The sequence below is a fragment of the Ambystoma mexicanum genome, chromosome 1q, assembly GCF_040938575.1.
Source record: "Ambystoma mexicanum isolate Mex_15411 chromosome 1q, UKY_AmexF1_1, whole genome shotgun sequence".
NCBI classification, from domain to species: Eukaryota; Metazoa; Chordata; class Amphibia; order Caudata; family Ambystomatidae; genus Ambystoma; species Ambystoma mexicanum.
The window spans coordinates 1,033,227,820-1,033,254,199 of NC_090922.1; the positions used below are offsets into that span (position 1 = coordinate 1,033,227,820).

The following is a 26,380-nucleotide window of genomic DNA, read 5'->3' on the forward strand; positions in this document are numbered from 1 at the left end:
GCAGGTTTGAATCCTGGCAAGGCCAACTCAGCCTTTTTATCCTTGTGAGGTTGATAAATGAGTACCAACACAGGTTGGGTGATATTGTATGTTTATTTGTTCTATATAAAGTGCTTAAGCATAAGTGCTTTATAACAACACATCATTATAATTTGTCCTTGGACGTCTGCTTGCATTCACATTAATTTGGTAATATGGGACTATACACTCTGATATTAAGGATACATATGGTGATTCATTCTTGTATGAAATGTATATCACATTACAGTGATATCGCAACCATACCTTTTGTAGTGTACTTAGGAACCACGCTATGTGATGCCACTTCCTGTTTTGTCATGGGGTGAACGGTTGTGTTCCATCGCTTCCTGTGATGCCACTTCGGGGTGGGGTCAGATGACATCACGTCCTGTGATGTCACCAGAGGTCAAGGATTGTGTGATGTCACTTCTGCTACCCCTGGCATTTTGGTGAAATGATGTCCCTGCACCCTGGCAGATAATTAGATTTTTATTTGGGTGCAAATACTGCCTTTTTAATAAAGAGTGAATCAAAGTACTCTTAACATGAACGGTGGGATAACGTTTGAGGAAAAATCAGTTTGCTCTCGTTACATAACCACACAAATGATGACATCTCTCTTGGCTCCATCTATTGACAACTTGAACCAGAGTTTCTCTGTTAAAAAAATCTTTCCCAAAAAGCAAAATGACACATAAGCTATTAAAGTTTCATATATTTTTGCTTTGGTTTCACAATATTTTTTCTCCATTTTGCCCTGTTACAAAAATCTATGTGTAATGTTACTGAAGCAAAATCTGTTAGACGAATCACATTTTACAGACAACACCAAAAATGCAGAGGTTCTTGCAAAAGAGAAAACTTGCTTTGATATGTGCATTTATGTTGCACAAATGACAGGAAAACAGCAGACTGTATTAATCCAGACTAAATTTAATTGAAGAGGTGAGTCTGGGTCTCTTACAAAATGAGGATATATGAGGCAAAAGACAAATGTTCAGAAGCAGAGAATTCCAGGAGCACGGACTGTGAACTGAAAAGATCCTTTAGCCTCTTGTCTTGCATCATGATGAGCGGATCATGAGGTGGTGCTCATCCGCAGAATGAATTTGGAGCCTCTCAGTCAAACATTTATTTGTATTTATTTACTTATCGGGTATTTATAATGCGCCGATACAGCAAATGGTGTTTCAATGCACAAGATAGAACTAAGCCCAAGCCAAGGAGACATTTGAAGAGCAGGCAGAACGTTTTAAGAGTTATACACCTATGAATAGGGAGGCCGTGCAGCTTGCAGCGATGGAGCGAGATGGAATCAAGTTTCTTATGGTCACAGACTAATGGCACAACTTCATTCTGTATGGATTGGAGCCAATACATAAGAAAGGGGGGGGTCCAAGATAGATATAATTGCCATATTCCCACTTCAAGTTAATCCGGCCACCAACCACTAACTGGCAAGGATCCCTGCGGATAAAGGCAAGGGTCTGCCTCAGCTGGAGAAAGGTACACAAAAGTGGACCTAACAAGTGTCCCCATTCGAGCATTCATACTGGTGTTGGAATTCCAGAAAATTCCCTGTTTCTTTACTTAAAGAAAAATACTCGGTATGATAAACTGGAATGATGGAGGAACGCTGTATTGCTCAGCTGATGATAGGATCCCAATACGATCTGTTTTCAAGGAATTGAGTTTGAGTCCACTGTGCCCCATCCAACCCCCAGTGGATCCATACTAGCCGAAAGATCAGGAAACTCCTCCAGTGTATTGCTGGCTCTCAAGAGAATCTGCATATGGCCAAGAGTGCCAAATACAGTTGCTCTGAAAGCAGATCGATGGTATACAAAACCGGCAAAAGTGAGTATTTCAGAATATAAGGGGTGTTGATTAATAAATAATGCCTTGCGGTAACCCTCTTTTCACATCCTCCCGAGAATGAAGAGGAGCAATCCAAGTTTTTTTTTGTATACCAGTAAACTGAGACAACTGTTGTAGGATTAGATTATGGTTCATTTTGTCGAAAGCAGAAGGCATATCTAATAGGGTCATAAAATAAAGAGCCCCTTCGATCACCTGTAAGATAACATTATCCCACATTGTGAGGTGGGGCAGTCTCCATTCTGTGTTTAGATGAAAGCCAGAACCAAATGCATCAAGAATAGTGGTACAGTCCAGATCCAGTTTTTGGAGCTGTTTAACCAACAATTTCTCCCATAATCCTTGAGACCCATGGTAAACACAAAATAGTTATTTAGTTAATAAACACAGAGTGGTATAGACAAGGCTCCTTCAGAGGTGGAATCAAATCAGAGCTTTTTAATTCTGTTGGAGGTAACACCAAGAGAAACTGAAAGGTTTCATAACTGTAGATGCGGATGGAACAAGAGCTCCAGCATACTCTCGTGGTGCCAAGTCAAGCTTAGCATCAATCAGGTTACCAGTAGTCAACACCGAATCAGGGGTAGTATTTCAGAAACTAAAGGATGAATGAGGTGGCATGCAACCAATGATAAGGGCACCACAGTTCAATATTCCAGAATGGTTCCATAACAATGTGTTAATAAATGGCTTTAATTTTGTTAATGTGGCTTTATGTATCCGTTCAATGGGCAACACCAGGGGGTAACAGCCTGCGGCCCCAGTTAATGGCCTGAGCAAGGCCGTTTCCCCTCGGTGTTGCCTGTGGAACGGGTACATAAGACCTACATAAGACCATTAACACCACAGGATATCAAAACGGTAACCCGGGCTGATAAAAAAAAAGGATTTTCCTTCCTACAATGGAACGTCACGTGCCCCTCTTCCCTTTCCATGGCGGTCGTGGGAAGATGATATGAAGGTGCAGCTGCGGCGGTGAAGCCTGCTCTGCCGAAATAAGGTAAGTGGGGGGGTTAATATATTTTTAAAAAACAGGGACAGAGGGTGGGGGGAAGATGGCGGTAGGTTTAGCCGGCCGCCAGCCAGCTTGGAATGTGGGCTTACACCAGTGGTTGAAGTCCACATTCCTAGCCACCTGATTGGCTGGCTTCCCTGCCCAGGGTGCTAAGTAAAAAAAAAAGCCATTCAGCGCTTCATGGAAATCAAGAGAGGGAGTCAGCTCACCTTTAATACAGTCAAGGGCTACAGAGACATGAATGACTTGACAGAGCTGTTTGGCGCTATTGTTGACCTTGGTGACTTTAATATGAAGAGAAACCCTTTAAGCTTCAAAAATAGCTTTTTTATAAACCATAAGGGACCGTCTCAGGAGGTATTTATCAGCCTGATTTGCTTCATTTAGGCTCCTCACAACCGCAGTTGTTTTTTCAAGCTAAGTAATTCAAATTAAACTTTGGGGAACATTTGAATTTAAGTTTAGTTGAAGACGCATCCAGGGGAGCATCTTTTTGGTGGCTCTAATGATAGCTGTTTTCAGAGGTTCAGAAGGAGGTGCTGCAAGACATATACGTGTGGAGGGGAACATTAGTATACAGGGGTTACTCCTTGATAGCAATGGGATCTTAGTTTAGTCTTGGCTCTTCATAGAATTCTAGGGCCTATGTACCTTGAAGGTCTTAAGAAAGGAAATTGAGTAATATTAAGGAATCTAAGTGAATGGACAGACTTGATTGCTAGAAGTGTCTCAATATAACAGAGAGCCACATTTATTGAAATGACCAGGACCAGAAATGCCCAGAACCTTAAGATGTGACATGAGGTTGGTTGGCAAAGTGATTTTATGAATGGATTGGATCCTCTGAAAAATGGGCACTGTCAACCTTGCAGAGAGCATGCACCCAGAAATGCCAGATTCTGTCAAAATGATGGCTAGACATTGTTCATTTAAGGAGCAATGTAAGACCAAAGTTATCCTTCAGAACAAGCAGATCCACCTATCTACCCTCCATAGACTACCCGTGTCCGAGCTTCCTTCTTGCAAACCTCTAGGCCTGCGTTTTGTTCTTCCCATCTTGTATGAATGTATATTTGGTGATGGCTAGGGCCCAGTCGGAAAGAATCAATCCATCCTTCTTGTAGCGACGACCTCAAACAACCACACATGACAATCACACACCCAGGCAGTGAAAGGTATCAACTTGATGCATGATGACAGGTGGACATGTTCAAGAAGGAATGTTGTTTGGCATGTAACTTCATTACCAAAGATAATATTTTGGACCTTTTTGGTAGCCAGAACTAGCCTCGTTTGCATGCTGCAGTAGTTCTGGAATCCTGCTAATAGGTTCCTTAACCCATATTGAATTTGAATGGAGACTTGGCAGAGATTAGTCTGATATTCAGAGCTTGTTGATCTTGCGTCTTGCCCACTTCAACATTTCTAGAATTCTATGATTCAAAATGATATAATTTACAGTTTTATGAATTGACCACGCAGGCATTTCTTCTGTGTTGTTTTGATGCTCAACCTGGGCAGTGTGCCACCCTTTTCTGTTGCTTAGATATGTTCCTGTTTGTGTCCTTGATTTCTTCCAGTAGAAGTTCACATTAACTAGGATCATTTGCCAGACTAGGTTCTGTCTAAAGGTGATTGCGCGTGGTTGCAGGGTTGTCTCTTATGAATCACAGCCTACAACATGCATACTCCTTCATTAATATTGCTTGCTTCACTGTGCTATGATAAAAGCAATGCTGCTCTCCTTCTGGATAGACACTTAGTTGCTCACAAAAATGACAACCACCTACTGCAGCGCATCCACATTATGGAGATGTCTCAATAGACTCAAGGTCGGATGTTCTCTCTTTCAGCGCTCTTCAGTACCTTCCAGGAGCCGCTCTCATGTCTGGGTTCTCTCAGAAGATGCAGAAAAATCCTTCTCGTCAAGCCAAAGTCATCCTCTCCATGAACTCACAGAGGGCTTTGGATGCGCTTATCCAAATTCCTAGGGTAAGTAAGTACTCCATTATGGAGCTGCCTTCAGCAGCTGTATCATAGGGTAACAAAGCATTGTAGCTATGTTAGGTTGGCACCGCATGAAGACCATATAGTGCAGAACGCGAAAACTGGACAGGTTTCAAAGGACTCTTGCAAAACACAATAGGATGCTTCATTCTGGAACAGTCACCCACATGAACTGTAGTACATGCCATGTGAAGTGCCCAAGACTATACTTGTGTGAGGGTTCCAGCAGAAAGCAAGATGGTTATGTCCGCCTCCATTCTGTGGGGTGTATTCACGATAGGGACACAGCACACACATCCCCGTTGGGTGCATAATTCGCACACAAGTAAAACAGATCTCTTTCGCAAAGGAAGGCAAAACTCATAACTCAAAACTACTCAGATCTTCGTGACTTGACCCTGCACAGCCTTGCAGGGACGATTCAGAGTGAGAGACGTTCATACATACATACATAAGTAACTGTTTTCTATTCAACAACAACACAGTAATCCGCAGGCAAAGATAACTCTTGACTGTGAAATATCAAAAGCTAGTAATGCAGGAAAACCATTGCCGACCTTTCTCGCCCAATTACTTCATACATACTCTTGTTTCATGAAAATATGCAGAAGCACAGCTCTCAGTTCATGTTCTGTAAGTGTGAGCATTGTTAGCACACACATTACAGGAATACAAATACCCCAATGACAAAAAATGTGAGCCTAAAGCCAATACTGGTGCATTGTTTCACACATGGCATGCGAGGAATTGAGATCCTGCCCAACGATTGTTCCATTTCCTAGCTTAGATGCACCGCAGATCATGTGTCATAATAACATAAGCAGAAAGGGGCCTGGTGGTGTTATATTGTATATTAGCACCCTGTGGGGGGGAGCCAGCCAATCAGGAGGCTAGGAACGCAGGCTGATACTGCCAATCTAGCCTGCATTTCAAGCTGCCTGATGGCCCGATACCCCACCCGCCATCCCCCCCACCCTCCGCACCCTTCATTTCAAAGCTCTCTCCCCACTTACCACAGTGCTGCGGCGGCAGCAGCGAGTGCTGCCACTGCAGCAGCTGCTCCTTCCTCTCCACGAGGCCGCCATGAAAATGGAAGAGGGGTTCCATATGGAGCTCCACCTTCCCAATCCATGGCCGCTATCTTGGTAAAGTATTTTCTCATCATGAAGGGGACTCCGCTAGGCGACCCTTTCACGAAACAAACATATTTTAAATTAGCCCCATTCCAGCCTGTGGAATGGATGCTAATAGTGTTCAGTCCCTGTTGAACAGGGACTTTGGGCCTCATTACGACCCTGGCGGAAAACCACGGTGCTATTAGCACCATGGTCCATGCCGGTAAGTTACTGACTCCGCCATGGAGAAAGGGGGAATTACCACCCCATTACAAGGTTAGTGGGGCGGTAATTCCCCCTTCCTCCATGGCCCTTCCCCATTCCCATTTTTGCCCCATAGGGCTCAATGGGAATGGGGAAGGCGGTAAGTACGGTGCTGCAAATTGCGGCACCGTACTTAGCAGCAAGGTCCCTTTGCGGGTCCCTACTTTAACAGCTGGTAAAACCAGCCGTTAAGGTCGGGTCCCGCAAAGGGACCTCGTAATTAGGCGCTAATGAGTTAACGGCACTGCAGCCTTTTACGGCGCCGTTAACCCATTAGCGCCAGGGTCATAATGATTTATGTTTAAGTATGATCCATTTGAAATGCGTGATTTCTTGCTCCAGTCCTCCATATGTGGGTGCTGAACCTCAGCTGGGGCAACCAAACACAAAAAGTGAACCAGGGCATCTTAAACCTTGTTCACTTTTGAATAATAGTCTTATCAAAGGGCTAATGTTAAGAAGAGACGGGTGGCACTGTTTAGTAACCAGCACAGATGAAGCAATTTAAGAAACAAACTACACATATTCTACACCAATATTCACACAGCAATACTATTGCAAGTGGGTTTAGGGCCCTTTAGGAACTTGCATGCAGTGGATGAGTTCACAGAATAACTCTGAGTCCAAATAACCGTACCATCTCAGGAAGATGGCAAAGTACTGTTTTATTAACAATTATCTAAAACAGGGAGTTACAACGAACATCAACAGACGTACGTTCGATTTCTCTCAACAACTTTTACACACAACATAATCTTTGTACTAAAAATACGTCAGAGGTGATGTCATACTACAGGGTAAATAATGAAAAACCTACTGGGGATGTGGATAGGCTTGAGAGACATATTGGGCCTCATTACACGGTAGGCGGTAAGGGATTACCGGCACCGCTAAGGGCACCGGTGTCGGTAATCCCTTACCGCCCTACTACGAGGTCCCTTAGCGGGTCCCTCCCATACCGCCTGGTTTTACCAGGCATTATGGAAGGGACCCGCTAAGGGACTTCAGAGCTAATAACGGTACCGCAAATTGCGATACCGTTATTAGCTCCTTCCCCATTCCCATTGAGCCCTATGGGGGCTCAAATGGGAATGGGGAATAGTTCCCAGAATGGGGACTTACCGGATCCTCCAGGGTCGGAATGACCCGGTAAGTCCCTATTCCAGGAACACGGGCCCGGAATGCAGTAAGGGGGTAGCCATGGCGCTAATAGCAGCCTACCGTGTATAAAGGTCTCACCTTTATAAATCTTCACATCGCCCAGGTGCAGCCAAGCTCTTCTTCCTTGTATCTTGGCAGCTGAAGGGGGCAATTCTTCAATGATAAAAGGGCCATGAAAACATGGCACATGTCACTTTCTGGAGATATTTTTAACTAGCACTAGGTTTCTAGTATATAACTTAGGTGGTGGTAATAGTTTGCTTGGACTGGTTGCCGAATTATCTTCTTATGTGTTCCTAGACTGATCCCCCTGGTGCTTGACTTGCTCTGAAATGAAAGAAATACTAGAGGTCATACATGTCAAATAATTATGCATCTCATCACCTAAAGTTTTAGCTATGCTGTGGGCATCACTTATACTCCTAGACGGAGGTCTAAGGAGTGTTCACATTCGATGCCCTGTAACTAGCTCGTGCAGGGTGAGGTGGTGGTCTGATCCTAGCTGATTCCAAAGTGCATGTAGGGCTAGAGGTAGGCAATACAGCCATTACCTTTTTCAAAGTCAATTTTAATCTTGCCAATCCTTTCCTTGAGGAGGCTGTTGAGTTTCTCACACACACTGTTCACTTGCTGGTAAGCAGAAGAAAACGTTTGCTTTACATTCAATAGAAGCCATATCTGTTCATATAGTTCATTGACAAAATGCGGCCCAGTATCGGATCTTAGCACCTCACACACACCCCACCTCGGGAATACCTTGCACACTAAAAACTTTGCTGCACAAATTGTAACAGGGTGCGTACACAGACCTGCCTCGATCCACCTAGAAAAGGGAGACACAACTACTAATAGATACCTATATCCATTACATATCTGCAGCATATCGACATAGTCGATATGTAAATGTTGAAACGGATCATTCAGTCAGGGTATTACCTCTCTATTCATTCCCAGTGTATGCCCAGCACTAAACTTGTGACACACGATGCAGTTCACCATAAATAGTGCACTGCGTTCTAACAAATTAGGAATGAACTAGTCTTCTGCAATACTGGCAGAAAGACATTCTCTAGTTGCATGCGTGTGGTAATACAGCTGTTCAAGCGCGACTTTTAATAAAGGAAGGGACTGGCATCACTGGCTTACCAGTGCTATCCTGTCGCCATAATGCTTCCGTGGGGGATAAAGAACACCCCCTTTGTTTCCATAATTCCTGCTCCTCCTGTGGTGCTCTTCCTTAAATCTCTATTAATTGGGTTATCAACAACTTATTAAACCCCTCTTGTAACTAAATTTCCTTTGATACTCTCAGTATTAAAACTCAAAATTTCTGGCGAAAGTGCACCCTTTTGAATTCTTCATCTGCAGCTTTGTTCCCACAAGAGATAAAGGGCCTCATTACACGGTAGGCGGTAAACCATGGCGCTATTAGCGCCATTGTTCATGCCGGTAATTTACCGGTACCGCCTTATAGGAAAGGGGTATTACCGCCCTATTCCAAGGTTGGGAAGGCGGTAATTCCTCCTTCCTCCATTGCCCTTCCCCATTCCCATTTTTGCCCCATAGGGCATAATGGGAATGGGGAAGGCGCTAATTACGGTACCGCAAATAGCGTACCGTAATTAGCACCCCGGTCCCTTTGCGGGTTCGTTTTTTAACGCCTGCTAAAAGCAGGTGTTAATGTACCAACCTGCAAAGGGACCTCGTAGTAAGGCGGTAAGGGTTTACCGGTACCGGTAAAATACCGGTAATGGTAAACCCTTACCGCCTACCGTGTAATGAGGCCCAAAATCTTTTTGCTTAGTATGCGCTGCACATTTAACAACCGCTATGGCCACTGGGAGTCGTAGTGCCTTAATGAGCCTATCCAATAAGGATGTATGCTGTAATGGAGAGCCATCTGCATGGAGGTAGCCCCTCCTCTTCTAACAGGCTAACCCTGCATGTAGGTGGACATCACGTAGGTGGAGTCACTGTATACTGTCACTTCCTGCCCTTCATGATTCTCAAGTGCTACAATAAGCGCTACTAATTCTGCCACTTGCACTGAAAAATGAGACGGTGGCCTTGCACAAGCCACAACTTCAAATTCACCATTTAATCTGTGTCTTATCACTGCAGCACCTGAATGCCTTTCTCCACTAGACTGATCAATTTTCGAAGAACCATCAATAAAGAGAATTATCCCTTCTGCTAAAGAATTTGCTTTCACACAGCGTATATCATCATACAATTCAACATAAGTAGTACAGTCATGCACATGATCACCTTCTTCTACTAGCCCGGCTATAAATGTGGCAGGTTTCACTATTTTACATTTTACAATTTTATTCGCTGGGTTAGAAATCATTACCTCATAAACTGAAGCTCTTTGCGATGTCAATGTATCCTTGGGTTTCTCTAAAATGGCAAATAGAGCATGCTCCACAAAGAGGGTTATAGAGCAGCCCATGACAATACTTGTAGATTTCAGGATAGCAAACACAGCAGCTGCCAAAGATTGTTCACAAGGGAAGTGTCCTCTCATAACTGGGTCTAAAATTACACTATAATATGCCAAAGGTTTGTCCCCAATGTGGTCCTCTTTGTAAGCACTGCTGTCATGACTGTCCCATTTGTGTGCAAAAACAAATAAAATTCCTCAGCATAACTGGGAATTCCTAAAACAAGTGCTGTACAAATTGCCTTTTTCAACTCTTCAAATCCTTCCTCCATTTCTTTAGTCCATTCTAGTTTTGTTTTACCGACTTGCACTTTTTTTAATGCTTGCAGAAGTAGCCTCGTATATATGTGCTATAATCAAACACCCAGGCTCACAAATAGTTGCACAAACCCAAAAACTGGTGCATCTGTCTCACTGTGTTTGATTTTGAGGTTTTCATAATTGCCTCAGCTCTCTCAGGTGTCACTTTCTTTCCTTCATACAAAATCAACTAACCTATATATAACACCTCTTCTTGACAGTATTGTAGCTTCTCCTTGTCTACTTTATATCCCTTATCTGTTAGAATAGTCATCAACTGAACAGAATCCTGTCTGCACTAATCTTCTGTGGTGCTGCAAATCAAGATGTCATATATGTATTATATCACTGCACTTCTGAAGTCAATATTACCTAGATCTGTCTGTAGAACTCTGTTAAGGATCGATGGGGGCTCATCTTTTTTGGCGAGATGTAAATTAAGTCAAGTCTTGTGAGTCCTTGTGCAAAGGGATTGAAAAAAAAACACATTTTTCAAATCGATCACCGTAAAATATCAGGCTTTCACCAGGATACTGCACAATACTGTCACCGAATTAGGAACTAAAAGAAACTCTGCATGTACAATCTGGTTAATCAGTCTCATATCCTGGATAAATCTTCACAATCCTTCTTTTGATTTCTTGATAGGATACACCACTGTATTACACGATTATTTTGATGGTACCAGAATCCCCTGATTCATCAGCGATGAAATAGTCTGAAATATACCCTCATCAGCTTCTCGAGACATGGGGTACTGTTTTGCTATAGGTAAAATTGATCCTGGCTTAAGCTTTATTTTAACCTCTCTTATCCCCTTCAATAAACCTATTTCATAAGGGTATGTCGTCCAAAGGACACTTGGTGCCTTTTTGTAAATCTTCCTGAAAAAATGCTGGTCTTTGCTGCATTGTAGCCATTTGCTGTGGGTCTTCCCTTTTCTCTATCCTTATCCAGTATGTAATGCTCATGAAGAACACCACTTCATCATCACTTCAGTCTACCCCGAACATATCATCACCAGTTATGTCAGTCAACCTATACCCTTCCTCAAGAGCTATCACTGTCCATGGTCTGCCCTCATCGTCTACCGCTTCAAGCATTGCCATTTCCCTTCGTACTGTGCGTACATCCAATTCTATAGGAATAGTCTGTCTACCTTCCTCATCCATAGGTATTTGTTGTCTAAACAGCAATTCATCACGTATTTTCACACACTTTCCCGGCAGGCCAGGTATCCATGTCAGTAAAATGCTCACATAGAATAGAGAGCAGAGTCAAAGTCTACCCTTGTCATTGACGACATAGAAATATCTTAAAATAAAGTTTAAGAATACAGGTGTGCCATTAGGTGGCACGTGAGATATGCGTAACACAAAAGGATATATATATATATATATATATATATATATATATATATATATATATATATATATATATATATATATGCATATCTGTAGGTTAGTAGACAAAGTAAAAAGTGACTGTCATTTCATGCACTGCTGCATCAGCTAACAATGCTATATTTTTGACAAAAATTGGGCATTGTTAGCTGACGCAGCAGTGCATGAAATACACTTGTATTCTTAAATGTATGTCAATGGAAGAGATTAAACTTTGTGTTAAGATATTTCTACTCTTGGTGATCTCTACTAGCTAGTATATACTAATCTAGTTACACTGCCAATACAAGGCGACCTCCACAAGGGTAGCCTTTGACTCTGCTCTCTATTCTACTACTGCTACCTAACCCTGTAGAGGCAGGCCCCCTATAAAAAAGAGGGGTCCTGCCCCTTTTCTTTTCTCATCAGTAAAATTCTCACTCCATATAGAAAAATCTCTGGATCTACTCAAATGCCCCACAGAGCCACTTGCTCTATAAACGCCAGTATGAACTCTCACACGTTTAAATAGTGTATTACTGGAGTGGAGGACACTATTTCTTGATCATTTAATGAAATCGTCATGTTAAATTTCATCATTAAATCTCTTCCCAAAATATTAACTGGTGTCTGTTTTGAATATAACAAGGGAACGGATATGTCACATTCTCCTATGGAGACTGGTAATTTATCAGTAAAAGGAACTTGACTCATAGCTCCAGAGAACCCTTGAGCATTCATGGCCATACCTTAAATTGTATATTTTCCCTCTCGTATAAATGACCGAGTTGCTTCAGTGTCTACAAGAAAAGAAAAGGATTTGCCTCCTATCGTGACACCGACCCTTGGTTCCTCTTGGGGGTCTGGTGTCACAGATAGTACTGAACACATCAAGTCACCCTGTGAGCTGTCCTATTGTGGATACAGGCTCATCCCGGGCCCTGTAAAAGGATTTCCTCTTACTACAGTGACACCTCCTATTCTGGGTGTCAATTCTTTTAGTGTGTTCGTATGTTGCTGTGTCTGCATAGGGTCTTGTTTCGACTGCCCTTTTGGTGGATTCATTTGTGCTTGTACCTGCTGTGGTACCTGCTGTACTTGCACCACTTGTGTCTGATCCTTGGCAAAGCCTTCTCTAGTCAGTGTGCTATATGGTGGATGGTAAGCTGTCCCCCCTCTAGAGAACTGTCCATCCTGTACATTCCCTTGGCTCCCACAAATGTGTGCAATATATTCTCTCATTCTACAATTCCAACATACTGGAGGAACTCTCCTATTACTCCCTCCTTGGTTATATCCTTCCTGAGCATTCTGATTCTCATTCTGTGTACCTTGAAACCCACCATGATTATTTTGAAATTCACCTCCTCTTCCTCCATAGCCCATACCTCTGCCTTGTGGTGTAGACCCATATCCACCTTGGTCCATTGGGTGCAGATTATTTGCCTGTGATGCACCCACTGCTTCCTGCACTCTCAATCCTTTTCCGCTTGTCAATACCGCCCCTTCTGTGGCAAATGTTGACAATTTATTCAGTACTAATTTGGCTTACTCTATTTTTCCCTTCTCATCTTTCTTCTTGTTTTTCTCTTGTAATAACCAACAATGGTGCACTATCGTCAATTGTATCTCAGCCCATGGCTTCGCTTCCATCCCTACGTGTTTCTTCATCTGCCTCTGTACTGGCTCAGGCAACCCATGGCATAAAATGTGGTAAAATAATGCCACTGTCTTTTCCCACGGCTCGCAAATTTCAAGTTGCCATTTCTCTTGAATATCCTGAATGTAACAATAGGGTCTTCATCTTCCTTCATCTTGCATGTCATAATTGTTCCCATATCTGATGTGTCACGATACTGTACCCTGGGTGCCCTCCAAACATCTGCTCTACAATTATTAAACGGCGCTCCATCATGCGCTGTATTTTGTGCAGTTACACTTGAGTATCCCGCTCTCCTCTATATGTCATCAGCCTTATCTCCAAGAATGGCTGCCAGGAGACCTTTCATGTCCCCTATTGCCAACGTATTTCCTACTGTCATTTTCTCTGATTCGTATATCCATTTCCAAGCTCCCAAAGTCAGACTAGGGAGCTCGCATTTTAGGTTATCCTTGTCCATCTGTGGCCATGGAATATATTGCGCTCTTTCTCCCCCTTTCTCTAACAAGGGAAACTGCGTAAACCCTGTCCCATAGTCGGATCCCACTATTGGTCTAACCATGGCAGGGATAATCATCCCTGTCCATCTCCTTGTGGGTAATGACCTTAACCTGCTTACATATGGTGAAGACTCTCCCTTCTCACAATGTGATCGTCCTGGGGGATGCTCAGGATATGCTATGGGATCTGGTGTGCTATCTTTAGGTTGTTCCAAATTTGACCATCTCACTTCCTTACCCATTTGCAGATTTCCTTCAGGGGTGCACGCGCTTCCTCCTTCTGCCCCAAGACTGGACTCTCTTTCTTCGTCTGACATGTCTAGTTCCCAACAAGTGTGGCAATCATCCCTTTCACCCTTATCCAAGTTCAGTCAGCGCAAAGACAATGCTCAACGTTCATCACTGAACAGGTTTCTTTCCTCACTTAGTGATTGAGATACTGGGGATCAATCACTATTCCCTCTAGTTCCATACTCGCTACTTCACCTTAACTCTTAATAGACCTTATTGATCCTTTCTCCAATGCTTTCCGCATCAAACCTTTCTTCTTCTAACACTACTCTAGATACTGCTGCCGTTACTTCCTTTATTGGAAGAATCTCGTTCACTCTGTCCCATCGTATTTCTGGGCTTGGCCTCATTGGCTGTTTATTTCTATTGGCCGCTCTCCAAAGGAAACCCTGTGATATTCCAGCTAATGGTGGAGGATGCCCGGTCATCCGAAACACTGGAGACAAACTAGTTTGGATAATTTTGAACCATCCACACCGCTACCAGGTGAGTTTAGGGCCATTTAAAAATGTGCATGCAATGGATGGGTTCACAGAATAACCCTGAGTCCAAATAACCGCACCAACTCAGGAAGATGGCAAAGTACTGTTTTATCAACAATTATCTAAAACAGGGAGCTACAACGAACATCAACAGACGTACACTCAATTTTTCACACAACATAGACTTTATACTAAGAATATGTCAGAGGTGATTTCATACTATGTGGCAAATAATGAAAAACCTACTGGGAATAGGGATAGGCACATTGGGCCTCATTACGAGTATGGAGGTAGCCATGCTGCTTTTAGTGGCATGGCTACCCCCATACTGGGTACCGGGTCCTGGAATGGGGAATTACCGGGCCATTCCGACCTTGGATGGCCCGGTAATTCCCTTTCCCGGGACCCGGACCCGGTACATCCCCATTCCCATTTGAGCCCCCGTAGGGCTCAATGGGAATGAGGAGGATGCTAACAACGGGTCCGTTAATGACAGGCACGTTGTTAGCATCCTGGGCTGCTAGCGGATCCCACTAAGGAGGTCTGGTTTTACCAGACGTCCTTAGCGGGACCCACGAGCAGACCTCGTAATGAGGCAGTAGAGGGTTAACAGCGCCGGCAGCTCTACCAGCACCGTTAACCCTCTACCGCTGTTACGCTCACCTGGTTCCCACAGGGGCGTCGATCGGACCCGGACAGCTGCGGTCTCCACCAACATGATGCGAAGTGCTGAGATGACTGTCTGGACTGGCCCGCCTAATCTCGTCTGCTTGATCCGAAGAAGTATTCTCCTGCAAGTGGAGAAAGGGATTTAGCCACCCATGGATTTCAGTGATGGCCCCCTCCCACTGTTCTCCCTTCTGGTCACCTCCGATATCCCCTTAAGAGCCTCACCTTATGTTTTTAAATGATGAGCTCTCCATCCTGCATGGATTGCAGGGGCGTGTTGAATGCCAGTTACTTCACTGGTTTGAAGGCGTGGGAGAGTTTCTGGCGAGTATTGACTCTGAGGTTCCTGGCAATATCCAGTAAGTATCAAGTTCATAGAGTTCAATATGTCCGATGTTTCACTCTTGTCCCCCCTTCCTTCCTTGTCTTGCAGCTGGGATCGTGAGAAGATACCCTCGTGGCAGCTGGTGGCGTTCAGGTAAGAGTCTGTGTTACCCGGTAAATGTTGCACGTGTTTAACGTGTTGTTTTCTCTCCCTTTGCAGATGTGGCACATGAAGATGTGGAGAGTTATAGAATAATGCCTCCGGTGGTAAATCGGGTAAGTCTATGGTGATAAGAGTGATATTTGTTGGTTTTCTCGGCTCACCTTGTTGTTTTCTTTTGTCCCTCAGGTGCCGAAGTTCGGCGAAGAAATGATGGAGGCAGCACCGAATCGAAAGATGCTGTGATGACTGGTGAGTATGGCGCGGCGCTGCCGCTGGAGATGCGGCGCGTACAGAAATGATGCACTTTCCAGGTCCGGAGGCGAGATGGATCCGAAATTAGGTGAGGAATTCGAAAATAGTTCATTTTCTAACCTTGACCTTTTGTTTCCTCTTTGTTTTAGGAGCTCCAGATGCGAGGCGGGCATGGCAGCAGGCTGGATGCACACTGCAGGCACGGTAAGCGTTACGCTGCTGGATGCAGAATGACGCGAAGCGTGTGCTGCTGATCGGGCGTGGTTTAAATAGCCTCCAAAGTAGTTCCAGGTAAGAAGTTCCCAAGAACCACACCCGAGTAAAAAATAGTTCCTGTAACAAAATAGTCCCACCCAAGCCTCACGTTGGCTTGGACTCACTAGCAGCATGGTCTGCATCAGGTAAGTAAAGTCTATGAGCCTGGCGCCTATGGCGCCAGGACTGAACCCAAACAGCCCTCAGCCGGGGCTGTTGGGGTTTTAGCAAGTATCTGGATGCTTGCTCCCAGAGCTGATGGACTTGGTCCTGATGCAAGGTGGTAGGCATCATGACAACTGCCTGGGTCGTAAAGAGGCCCATTGTATAGGAACTAGGATTGTGATTGGCTGCCCACTGTCAGGTGGTCCATATATGCCTACCTCTAAAACATGTAATCTTAAACATCATTTACATGGTTTCTGATTGGTCTTAAAGCTATAAGGTCCTTCGTTATATGGACCACTACAATTGGTTGGCACGCTCGTTCCATGTCTGGAACATTTGGTTCACTTAACAGCATGTAAGCGCCGACCCAGGTGCAAGGATGTGGTGCTGACTCTACCTCCCTGTTAGGCAGAATCCTGTGCAGTTCTCTTAGGGAGCACTACAGAAGATTAGGACTACAGGTGAGAGCAATAAATCCCCTTTGGTATCAGTCTGTACCACAACGATTTAGTTGGTAGCTGTGGCTGAGCAGTCAGACTTATCTCAAGAGGGAGATGAGCAGTATTCAGGGTTTACACAATAGGCCTGCAGTACTATGGCACAAGGAAACACTGATTAAAGCTTTGCATTAAAGAGAATATATATTTATTTTACACACTTCTAGTTAAATATATTTATCACAGTTATTAAGCAAGTTAAATTCAGTCAAAGAAAATATACATAACTCCCTAGTTAAATTGTAGACAAGTTGGAGCAAGAGTGAAAACTGAGCAAAACGGCACAGTGAAAACCAAACACAAATGGCACTCTAGCAATTTCTCAGAAGGGAGGGAAACACAAGTTATATAGAAATATCCTCTTACACACCCTAGCAACACTTCCCATAAATTTGTGAACAAGTTTAGGCAAGGCAGCACTTTAGCATAAGGAATACTTAAATGAAAACCGAGCAAAATGGCACTTCACAGGTTATACAAGTGGGAAGGAAAAGGTGGTTAAAAGAAGTAGGTGCACCAACACAGTTCTAGTTGAGAAGCATTCTGGAGAAGGCAGTTCTAACAAATTTAGCCAGATTCAATAGGCCTGTGCCAGAGTCTGTGGTACAGGGCAAGGGCCCAGGAGCAAAATGTTCTTGTAGCTTCAGTCAAGTCTTTGGTTAACGATTTGAAAAGGTGGATGCAGAAGCGGAAAGACAATGCTTTTAGAGAGGGGCGGCCAACCCACCAGGTAGGTTAAGGATTTAAAACACCTTTAGCACTGCCACGCAGAAAGGGCGGCCTGGCGGAACAATGTACCTTATAAATGAAGAAGCTGCTCCTGCGGTGATGGTTGTTCCTGGTAGTGCCTAGAGTTCGGTGGATCCAGCAGAGGAAGAGAGGCTCTCATCATGGAGGAAGGTTCGAGTTACTGCTACCCAGGGATGAAACCAGCGGCGGTGCTGACCGACGAATAAAAGGTACGCTCCTTTAAATCACGGTCCGGGTAGACTGGTGCCTGGCTATCCGGTCTCCGAGTACAGGGTACTGGCGATTTGACCAAGGCAGGTCCGGGAAGGCGATTTGCAAACTGGTTGGCCCCACCAGCTCAAGGGAAGAAGGCTCTTGGAGATGAAGATCTTCCCTCGTCGTGTGGAGAAAAGGGGTGAGACGCTGCAGCAGGGCTTCACCGGTGGTTCAGTTGTGGCAGATGTCTTTGGCTCCTCCCCTCTTCGGCTTCTCAGTTCCAGTGACGACGTTTTGCTCTTCCAGTCCTCTGTACCCTGCTTTTATGCAAAAAGATCCCCATTCATACAGCCTAGCTGTCACTCACACAGTGGAGTGGTCATCTTGGCGGGAGACCCTCCAGCCTATCAGGATAGAGTGCGACATGGGTTGCTGAGGCAACCCTGTCCAGGGGTCCTACTCCCCCTCCCACACAATGGACCCACCCCAGACTCAGTGGCACCGAAAGGAGGGCTTCTCGGCAGAAGCCTGCCAAAAGGACGAACAAAGGATCCCCGACCTGGGTTAGGAGTTTAGAGGAAGACACGAGAAAGAAGGTATTTAAAGTTCTGGCAAATAAAACCTACCGGAGTAAAGTTAATATTAAAATACACCAGCGGTATGTTAGAGGCTGTCAGAAAATGTGGTAGCCTCGAACAATGGGAAAATCCCATAGGAAAATATTTGCTACGACACCCCTGTGTTACTGCACGGAGGGTGCTGTGTAACACATGTGAATAAAGATGGTTCCTATGGAGGTGAAAAAAAACCCATAGACATTAAACACAAAAAATAGCCTAGAACACACATAGCAAAAATGCCTAACAGTGGGAAAATTCTGTCACTCTTAGCAGGAGAAAAAAACAAACCCTTCAAATCCAGCAAAGCTGCTAGGGGCCTCTATAGGTAAGGGAAATTAGCCATAACACGAGAATTCTCTCCAACACTCCCCACCCAATTAGCCCAGCAACTCTCATCACCCAAGCCTTCTCCCATGAAGATTGTATTTTAAATGGGCCTTGCAAAGAATCCTTGTCTCTGAGAATACACGGGAGTGAGGCCACTCATTATCGCTGTTCTAGGACTCCAAGTTCGACTCTATTTTCATCCTTGGCTCACATGACAGGAGACCACGATCTGCTCCATTTTTCATCTTTAAAATCTCTTAAATGAATCAAACTTGGCACGGTTGGTGTTCTTTCTTTGCCCCTTAACAAGTGATGATTCATCCTTTGTACGTTTGCTCCTTTCCAGAATAGATAGCTGACCTTGGCTGCTTCAATCTTGACTCCAGGCTAGACAACATCGCTGTGCAGCTTCACGATTTCAGCTTATTCTTCCTACAACATTGTTTTTTCTCTTCCCTCTTCATGGGCCCTGGCTTACTAAAATTCATGATACCGATGTCCATCTTCTATACAATGGTGGCTTTGCCTGCATTCTATTCACTACATATAGCCAGCTTCTATGATGTCTTAGTCACCTTGTGTTTCAGCCTCTGTACAATTATTGAACGGTTGATTCTCTGCAACACCTTGTGCACGTGTAATCTTCTTCATATTTAAGAGTTCACTCGATTCTTTACTTGGTCATTAGTTTCTGTAGGATCCATACATCCTCTTCAGCCAGTATTCTGAGACGTCGTTCATACTCTCTTATGACGTCACAGACTTCTTTCCTTGCTCTTTTCATATTCCTTCAGGGAGTTCCTCCCTCAGATTGTCGTCCCTTCGGGGATACATTCTGTAGGGTTGGCTCAATGGGTATCTTCTTTACAACTGCAAGTGGCAAACATGGTACGATCTCAGGCTTCCAACATATAGGACGTAGGGGGGCAGGATTTCCTGGAGAAGCATGCAGCTGCTCCTCTACACAAGCACCCCTTTGTAGCCACTTATACAGCAGCACAGTATAACCATCTGCTTATTTGTTTTCGTTTACACCATACTTAACACAAAAGTATCTTGGCACAGACACAACACTGTGCAATCCATTAGGGTTAGGCTGCTATTATATGCTTTGAATGTTAAGGACTGGCATAGGATCTAAGGTGACACCCATGCAAAGGGTGTGTGCTAGTGCAGAAATGTTGCAATGGGGTGATTAAAGTCTTATGCAGCATCCCCACATTACATCCAGGTGAGGTGCGAGGGATTAGCTATACATGATGTTTTGGGAAGGTGGGGGTCAGGCTCTGATTCTATTGAAGACAAGGTGGAGGATGACATGGGGAACAATGTATGTGGGTATATGTTGGAAACTGTAAGACGAATGGGGAGAATTTCAGATAAGAATTGTAAAACATTTGCCAAAAACAAAACCCTAAGAAATAGTTTCACAGGTGTTCCCTGAAGCAGTGAAGAATGGGAAAGCGTGATATAGTGGCCGCATGATTCCATGCATTGTGTAGGTGATGTAGAAGTCCCGCAATCCAGCAACGAGTGATGAGGACTTGATCTTCTCAAGGCGGTGCTCAATTCGTGTGCATGCTGGCGGGGAAATGAAAAAGAAGTTCTCGTAAAAGTATTACAATATTAAGTCCAGCATTGAGGAAGGTATACAGTCATTCATGGCAGAGTGTAAAAGTGCAGGGCAAAAAGGGGGCACCTTTTCATCTAAACCCAAACCATCGAATGTCAAACCATCACATTTTCTTAATCGAAATACCATTCCATCGAATGGCCATTTTGTTGAAAAATATTCGATGGTTCCATCGACATGTAATGGTAAGTATTAGGGTTCGGGTTGGGGATTGGGTTAGTTTAAGGGTTAAATTAGGATATGATATGATATGATAGTTTATTTATATAGCGCCTATACACAATGTGTTTCAAAGCGCTTAGGGCTGGGGCTAGGGTTAGGGTTGGGGTTGGGGTTAGGGTTAGGTTTGGAGTTGGGGTTAGGGTTGGGGCTAGGGTTAGTTTAAGGGTTAAATTAGGGTTAGGGTTGGGGCTTGGGTTAGTTTAAGGGTTACATTAGGGTTAGGGTTGGGGCTTGGGTTAGGGTTGGGGGTAGGCATGGGGGCTGGGGGGTAGGCATGGGGGTTGGGGGGATCCCCCAATATAAAAAAAATAAATAAAACATTACAATGGGCTGGCCAGTTCTGAAATTTCAGCACTGGACAGCGCCGTGTAACATTTTAAAGTTACACAAAAATGCATGGCTTAGGTCACCTGGCCTAAGCCCCGCCCACCTGGTGCCTTCCTGCCTGCTGCTCTTTTTCACCACTTAGCAAGCCCCGCCCAACTGGTGCCTTCCTGCTTGCCACTCTTTTTTACCACTTAGCAAGCCCCGCCCACCTGGTGCCTTCCTGCTTCCCCCTCTTTTTCACCACTTAGCAAGCCACGCCCACCTGGTGCCTTCCTGATTGCCGCTCTGTTTCCCTACTTAAGGAGCCCTCCAGTTTGCAGATGGGGAGCAGGTGCAAGTGGATCTAGGTCACCTGGCCTAAGCCCCACCCACCTGGTACCTTCCTGCCTGCTGCTCTTTTTCACCACTTAGCAAGACCCGCCCACCTGGTGCCTTCCTTCACCATCACTGTCTTGTGGCCAATGCTGGATTTGACTTTTATGGACTTCATTCATTCACGGTGTGTCACTCTTTCTCAACTCTCATGCTGGACTTCCTTTGCATCTTGTACTCATGGTGGCCCTGAATCATGTTGTTCCCATCTTCATCTTGTATCCTGGCTTGCAACATTATGTGTTACTATTGACTTCTGCAGTTGTATTCACTCTCCACTCTTGCTTCTCCACTCTTTTTGACTGCTTACTCTCTTTTTTCTCCTCCTTTCCCTTCTCCCTTTTCCTATCTCCTCCCCTTACTTTCTTCTATGCACTTACTCTATCAGAATTCTCCCTGGACCTAATATGATAGCAACCTTGTCTGTTTCCTCCATCCTCCCATTACTGTTTTTTTCCTCCCCACCGCCCCTCCAACACTATCTGAAATGTCGTCAGGCCTAGTACAATAGTCGCTTGTTTTGTTCCTCCCCTCCCTTTCTGCACCCCTCTCCCTCACCTTTTGTTTTTCTCCGGCTCTACCAGAAATGTCGTCAGGCTTAGTACGGTAGTCGCCTGTCTGTTTCCATTTCCTTCCCACTCTCCCCCTCCCTTCCTTATCTATGTCTTAGCTCTTGCACTATCTGAAATGTCGTCAGGTCGAGTACGATAGTTAATTTCACATCCTTACTGTTCATGGCCTGTAAGAATGTGGTTGTATTTTCCCTTGTTCCAACCCTTGCCTTGAAGCGCTTTGAAACACATTGTGTATAGGCGCTATATAAATAAACGATCATATCATGGAAATGCAACTTTTTACATGTACAAGTGCATTTCCATTGAAACCAATCCATGTATATTGTCAATGGACTGGTTTCGATGGAATTGCACTTTTACATATAAAATATAGGTTGTCGATGTTTTGGCATTCAACTGTTTGTATTCGTTGCTTTCGCATGTCGACCATTTATTTTCGAGAGAATCACTATAAACCTTGAGGAATAATCACTCAACTTTCTTATGTCACCACAAACTTACACACCATGAATCAGCCTTAATTATCGATACAAGAGAGAGACCTACACCAATCTGTTGATGATATGTGCAACACGTTTTCCTACAAGATAACTAAAAGGACTGCAGCCATCTTACAATGCTTGTGTGACTCAGAGGTTGCCAGTGAATCGCCAGCTGGTTGTTGGGTGCCTCGTGCAAGGCAACTCACAGAAAAGTAGAGAAGATAACCTTGGTGATTATTTCAGGTTCTAATGTACTGTTTTTCCTTTCTCAGCACACTCTGTATTACAGATCCCTCCGGCTCCCGCTGGCGATCACTGCAGGTCGATCTGTGCATGCATCAGACTTCCAAGCTCCCACATGGAACATGTTCATGGAAACTCCATACCTACTCGCGGATAAACTTAAAGGTCAGCAGCGCTCTGCATGTGTACCCTGATTGGGCTGTGCCTATTCTAGCACAGTGATAGAGAAATGATACTCTCAGTAGGACGTGCGAACATCGTGGTCCCTATAACACAACAGAGCTCATGTTCTCCAAACGTGTAATTTGATGGCAGGAGCCGTTACGTTTGCACTGCAACGAAATGGCTCTCTGTCGCCACATTTTTGTCATTTTCATGGCGGAGTGTAAAAGTGCAGGGCAAAAGAGGTGTACACGTGTTTATGCCTCCTTTTGCCCTGCACTTTTGCTCTCCTCCGTGAAAAGTGAGTAAATGGTGCCTGGCATACTTGCATACACGTATGTCAGGCAGGGTTTAATTGTAATTGTGAGCATCGCTTGCCATGAGGGTACATGCAGCGATTCCATTTAAACGCTGTCCGATTTGAGTACATGTCGGACAGGGTTTAATTTCAATTGGGAACACTGCTTACTACGCGCGCATGGTGAGCAGTGTTTCCAGTTGAAATTAAACCCAGCCGGACATGAAAGTATGTCGGTCAGGGTTTAGTTGTAATTGTACACGCTGCCTGCCACGCAAGCATGGCAGGCAGCGTGTACAATGGATCCCTATGGTATCTGCCTGTTTCCTCCTGGTGCATAAAGCTTGCAGACCCCATAAGAATCTTCAGAATGTGTGCCGGCATGAAAATCTATGCCGGCTCAAATGCCTGAGCGTTTTCTTTGGTGGAGAGGATGGGAGGCAGGGGAAACACAAGTTGTGTTCTTCCCCTCCTCTGTGTCATACAAATAAATGAAAATGAGGTCTGGCATGAATGGAAGGCATTAAAGCCTTACTCAAGGCTTTTACACCTTCCATTTATGTTACGATTCATTAGCACATGAATTCTAATGTGCACGAATTGGGCAAAGTTCCCTATCGGCCTTACGCATTGATGTGGGAGTCGGCCTTTGCATTAATGAGGAGGCGTCAATTAAACTAATTTTATGGACTCAAATGTGAATCTGACTCCTTTAAAAACATCTTTCAACACGTGTAGGGCCTAAGCTCTTGCTTAGTGTTTTACTGTACCCCTGGACACCTTGGGCCTCATTACTGGCCTGGGGGTAACCATGCTGGTAAAACCGGCAGGTTGCCGCCGGACCTGTAATGAATTACCGGCGCCTGACTTCCCGGTGCCACTGGGCTATTCCGAGTCCGGCGGCCGGGAATTCAGGCGCCAGTAATTTTGTATTTCCCCATTGAGTCCCATGGGACTCAATGGGAATGGGGAACACAGAAGCACCGTGAAACAAGTGCCTCCGTGCATCTCTGCGGGTGCTGCTGTTCCACCCGCAAGGTTTGACCCTGGCGGGCGGGACGGCACCCGCCCGCAGAGAGGTAGTGTGCCGGTCTGGAAACAACCGTGCCGGTAGACTTACCGGCACGGTTGTTTCCAGACCGGCACACTCATAATGAAGTCCCTTATCCTGAATTAGCTACAACAAAGTCACAGAGCCCTAATACCTGCTGTGCATGTGCCTAATTACATTACAAAATGTGTTTCTGCCCCATGATTTGTTCTGTAATCCAGCCCCACCCTGTGGATTTTAAATCTACCAGACCAAGCTATCTAGCACTTGCACCGATGCTAAATTCGGTGCAAATGCATTGTGCATTTGCATATCGCACCAGCTTTACTGCTTGTATAATGCAGAATGGAATAAACAGGTTTTGCCATTTCTATATTGTGTACCCTGTTGGTCGGTTTTGCCTCAAAGAGCCATGTTTCACATTTGAAATGCAGAAAACATTTATTTGGTTTGTTCCCTTTTGCATACATGGACAAAAGCACACACAAAAAAAACACTTAGGGCCTGATTTCCAGAAGCTCACTAGGAAAATACCCTGTGAATCAAGCCCTTTGTGTGCTGCGTTTTCTTTCCTTGGTTCAACATATTCTGTAATAGGGTCCTAGCTAAATTTGGAGTTTGTCCTCTTTGCTTATTCCCTAGGGCTCAGGCAGAAAAATGTAATGGCGGCTGGTGATTTTTTTGATTGGTGTGGCATAAATATTTCCTATAAATGTCCATTAGTGACCGAGCATACGAGGGAGCCCAAACCAACCAAGGAGGGTTTGGGGGTATAATGGGTTAAAATGGTCCTTTCACAGCACACCTTCTGTGAAAAAATGGGTAAAAGCCACACATCTTTCAATCGATTTTCAGGGTAACAATGCAAAAAGTCCAATAGATGCCAAGTCACCAACAGTGTACAGGAGAACTTTCCATGCATTTTTATGAAACATTTGCCCAGGATATGCCAATATATAAAAGAAAACGTTCATGCTGACTTTGCCCGTATGTGTCCATGCTGGCTGCACCAATATATTCCAGTATTGCCATATAAGAAGATACTCATGTTTGCTTTGCCCATAATGCTGGTAAACATGCTATAAGAAAATATGACCATGCTAGTTCTACCCATGTAAGAACATACTTCTGTTGGATTTGCCATGAAGCCACTAAAGGAATGCCATACCACTGTAAGAAAACATGATCATATTGGTGGCACACCACTCAGAATCTGGCTGTGGATCCCCTGCAGTCCATTGGGATGGATATTAAGGATTCCTGAAATGGTAGGAAAAAGTTCCTTTAAGGACACAGGGAAAACCAAAGAGTGAGTGGTGGAAATTATAGGACACACACTTCTAAGCCTCTAAGGTAAACCCTTCAAAGCCGCAGGACATTTCTCTGTAGCATTCTAATTCACTATACTTTTTCACTGATCTGTGCCATTATCAAATGGCACCAACTATAGCAACGGCAGTCTTAATAGTGTCATTGATGGAGTACCAATGTAGGCCATTATGCCCACATAGGAACACTCATGTTGGTGATGCCTATAATGCCAATACAATACAAAATGCCATGCCACTTTAAGATGTGGCATGTAATGAAACTCTGTCTGCAGCACTGGGATCGTAAAGACAGTAATCAAGCAAGCAGTGGCAAAGCCATCCATTTTCCCTTTATGAAGGCATGGGATAAACATTTCTTAGCTACTATATTACCTTGCCATAAGATGCCAACAGTCTGAAAATGGTGTGTACAACTTGGTATATGCTATCTGTGACTGGCAAGTGACTAATACCTATACGCAAGTAAAAACGTTTTCTTTGCCATTGCTTGTTTTTGATTGGACTTCAGTGCAAGGAACACATGTAAGAACACACTTAGTGCTTATAAATCGTGCCTGAAGGCATACTTGGTTGAGTCATTTTCATTTCATCAGTAGCACATTTACAGCTGCATTTAAGCCACAAACTTGCAGAAAACTGCTTAGAACAAATACTGTCTGGCTCTAAAGCTCGATATTACTGCATGACAGAAAGCATGTATATAACCAAATAACATCCACATGCTGTCTGCCCCCTCAAACAACCCACCTGCTTCTAAACTACACTCCACTGCGACACTGCGATAGTTTCAGCTTACAGGTGGCTACACCGAATAGTCAAAACTAAACATTGACAAAAAATAATCTCTCAAGACGTCTCTGTCATCTACCTGGCTAGCACCTGGCATCATGTTGCGTGACCTGCCATTTATCAACCTCAATAATAGTTATCAGTCTTTTCTATTAA

The 26,380-nt window shown here is 44.3% G+C and overlaps 1 protein-coding gene across 1 annotated transcript in view; it reads left to right on the top strand.

Moving 5' to 3' along the window:
• LOC138540759 (vitellogenin-A2-like) overlaps nucleotides 1-26,380 on the top strand; it is a 135,002-nt gene that overhangs the window by 63,163 nt on the left and 45,459 nt on the right. Inside the window, exons 28-29 of the mRNA XM_069641708.1 lie at nucleotides 4,768-4,906; nucleotides 22,623-22,758. Of these exons, the coding sequence (XP_069497809.1) occupies nucleotides 4,768-4,906; nucleotides 22,623-22,758 (275 nt within the window). The remainder of the gene's footprint in view (nucleotides 1-4,767; nucleotides 4,907-22,622; nucleotides 22,759-26,380) is intronic.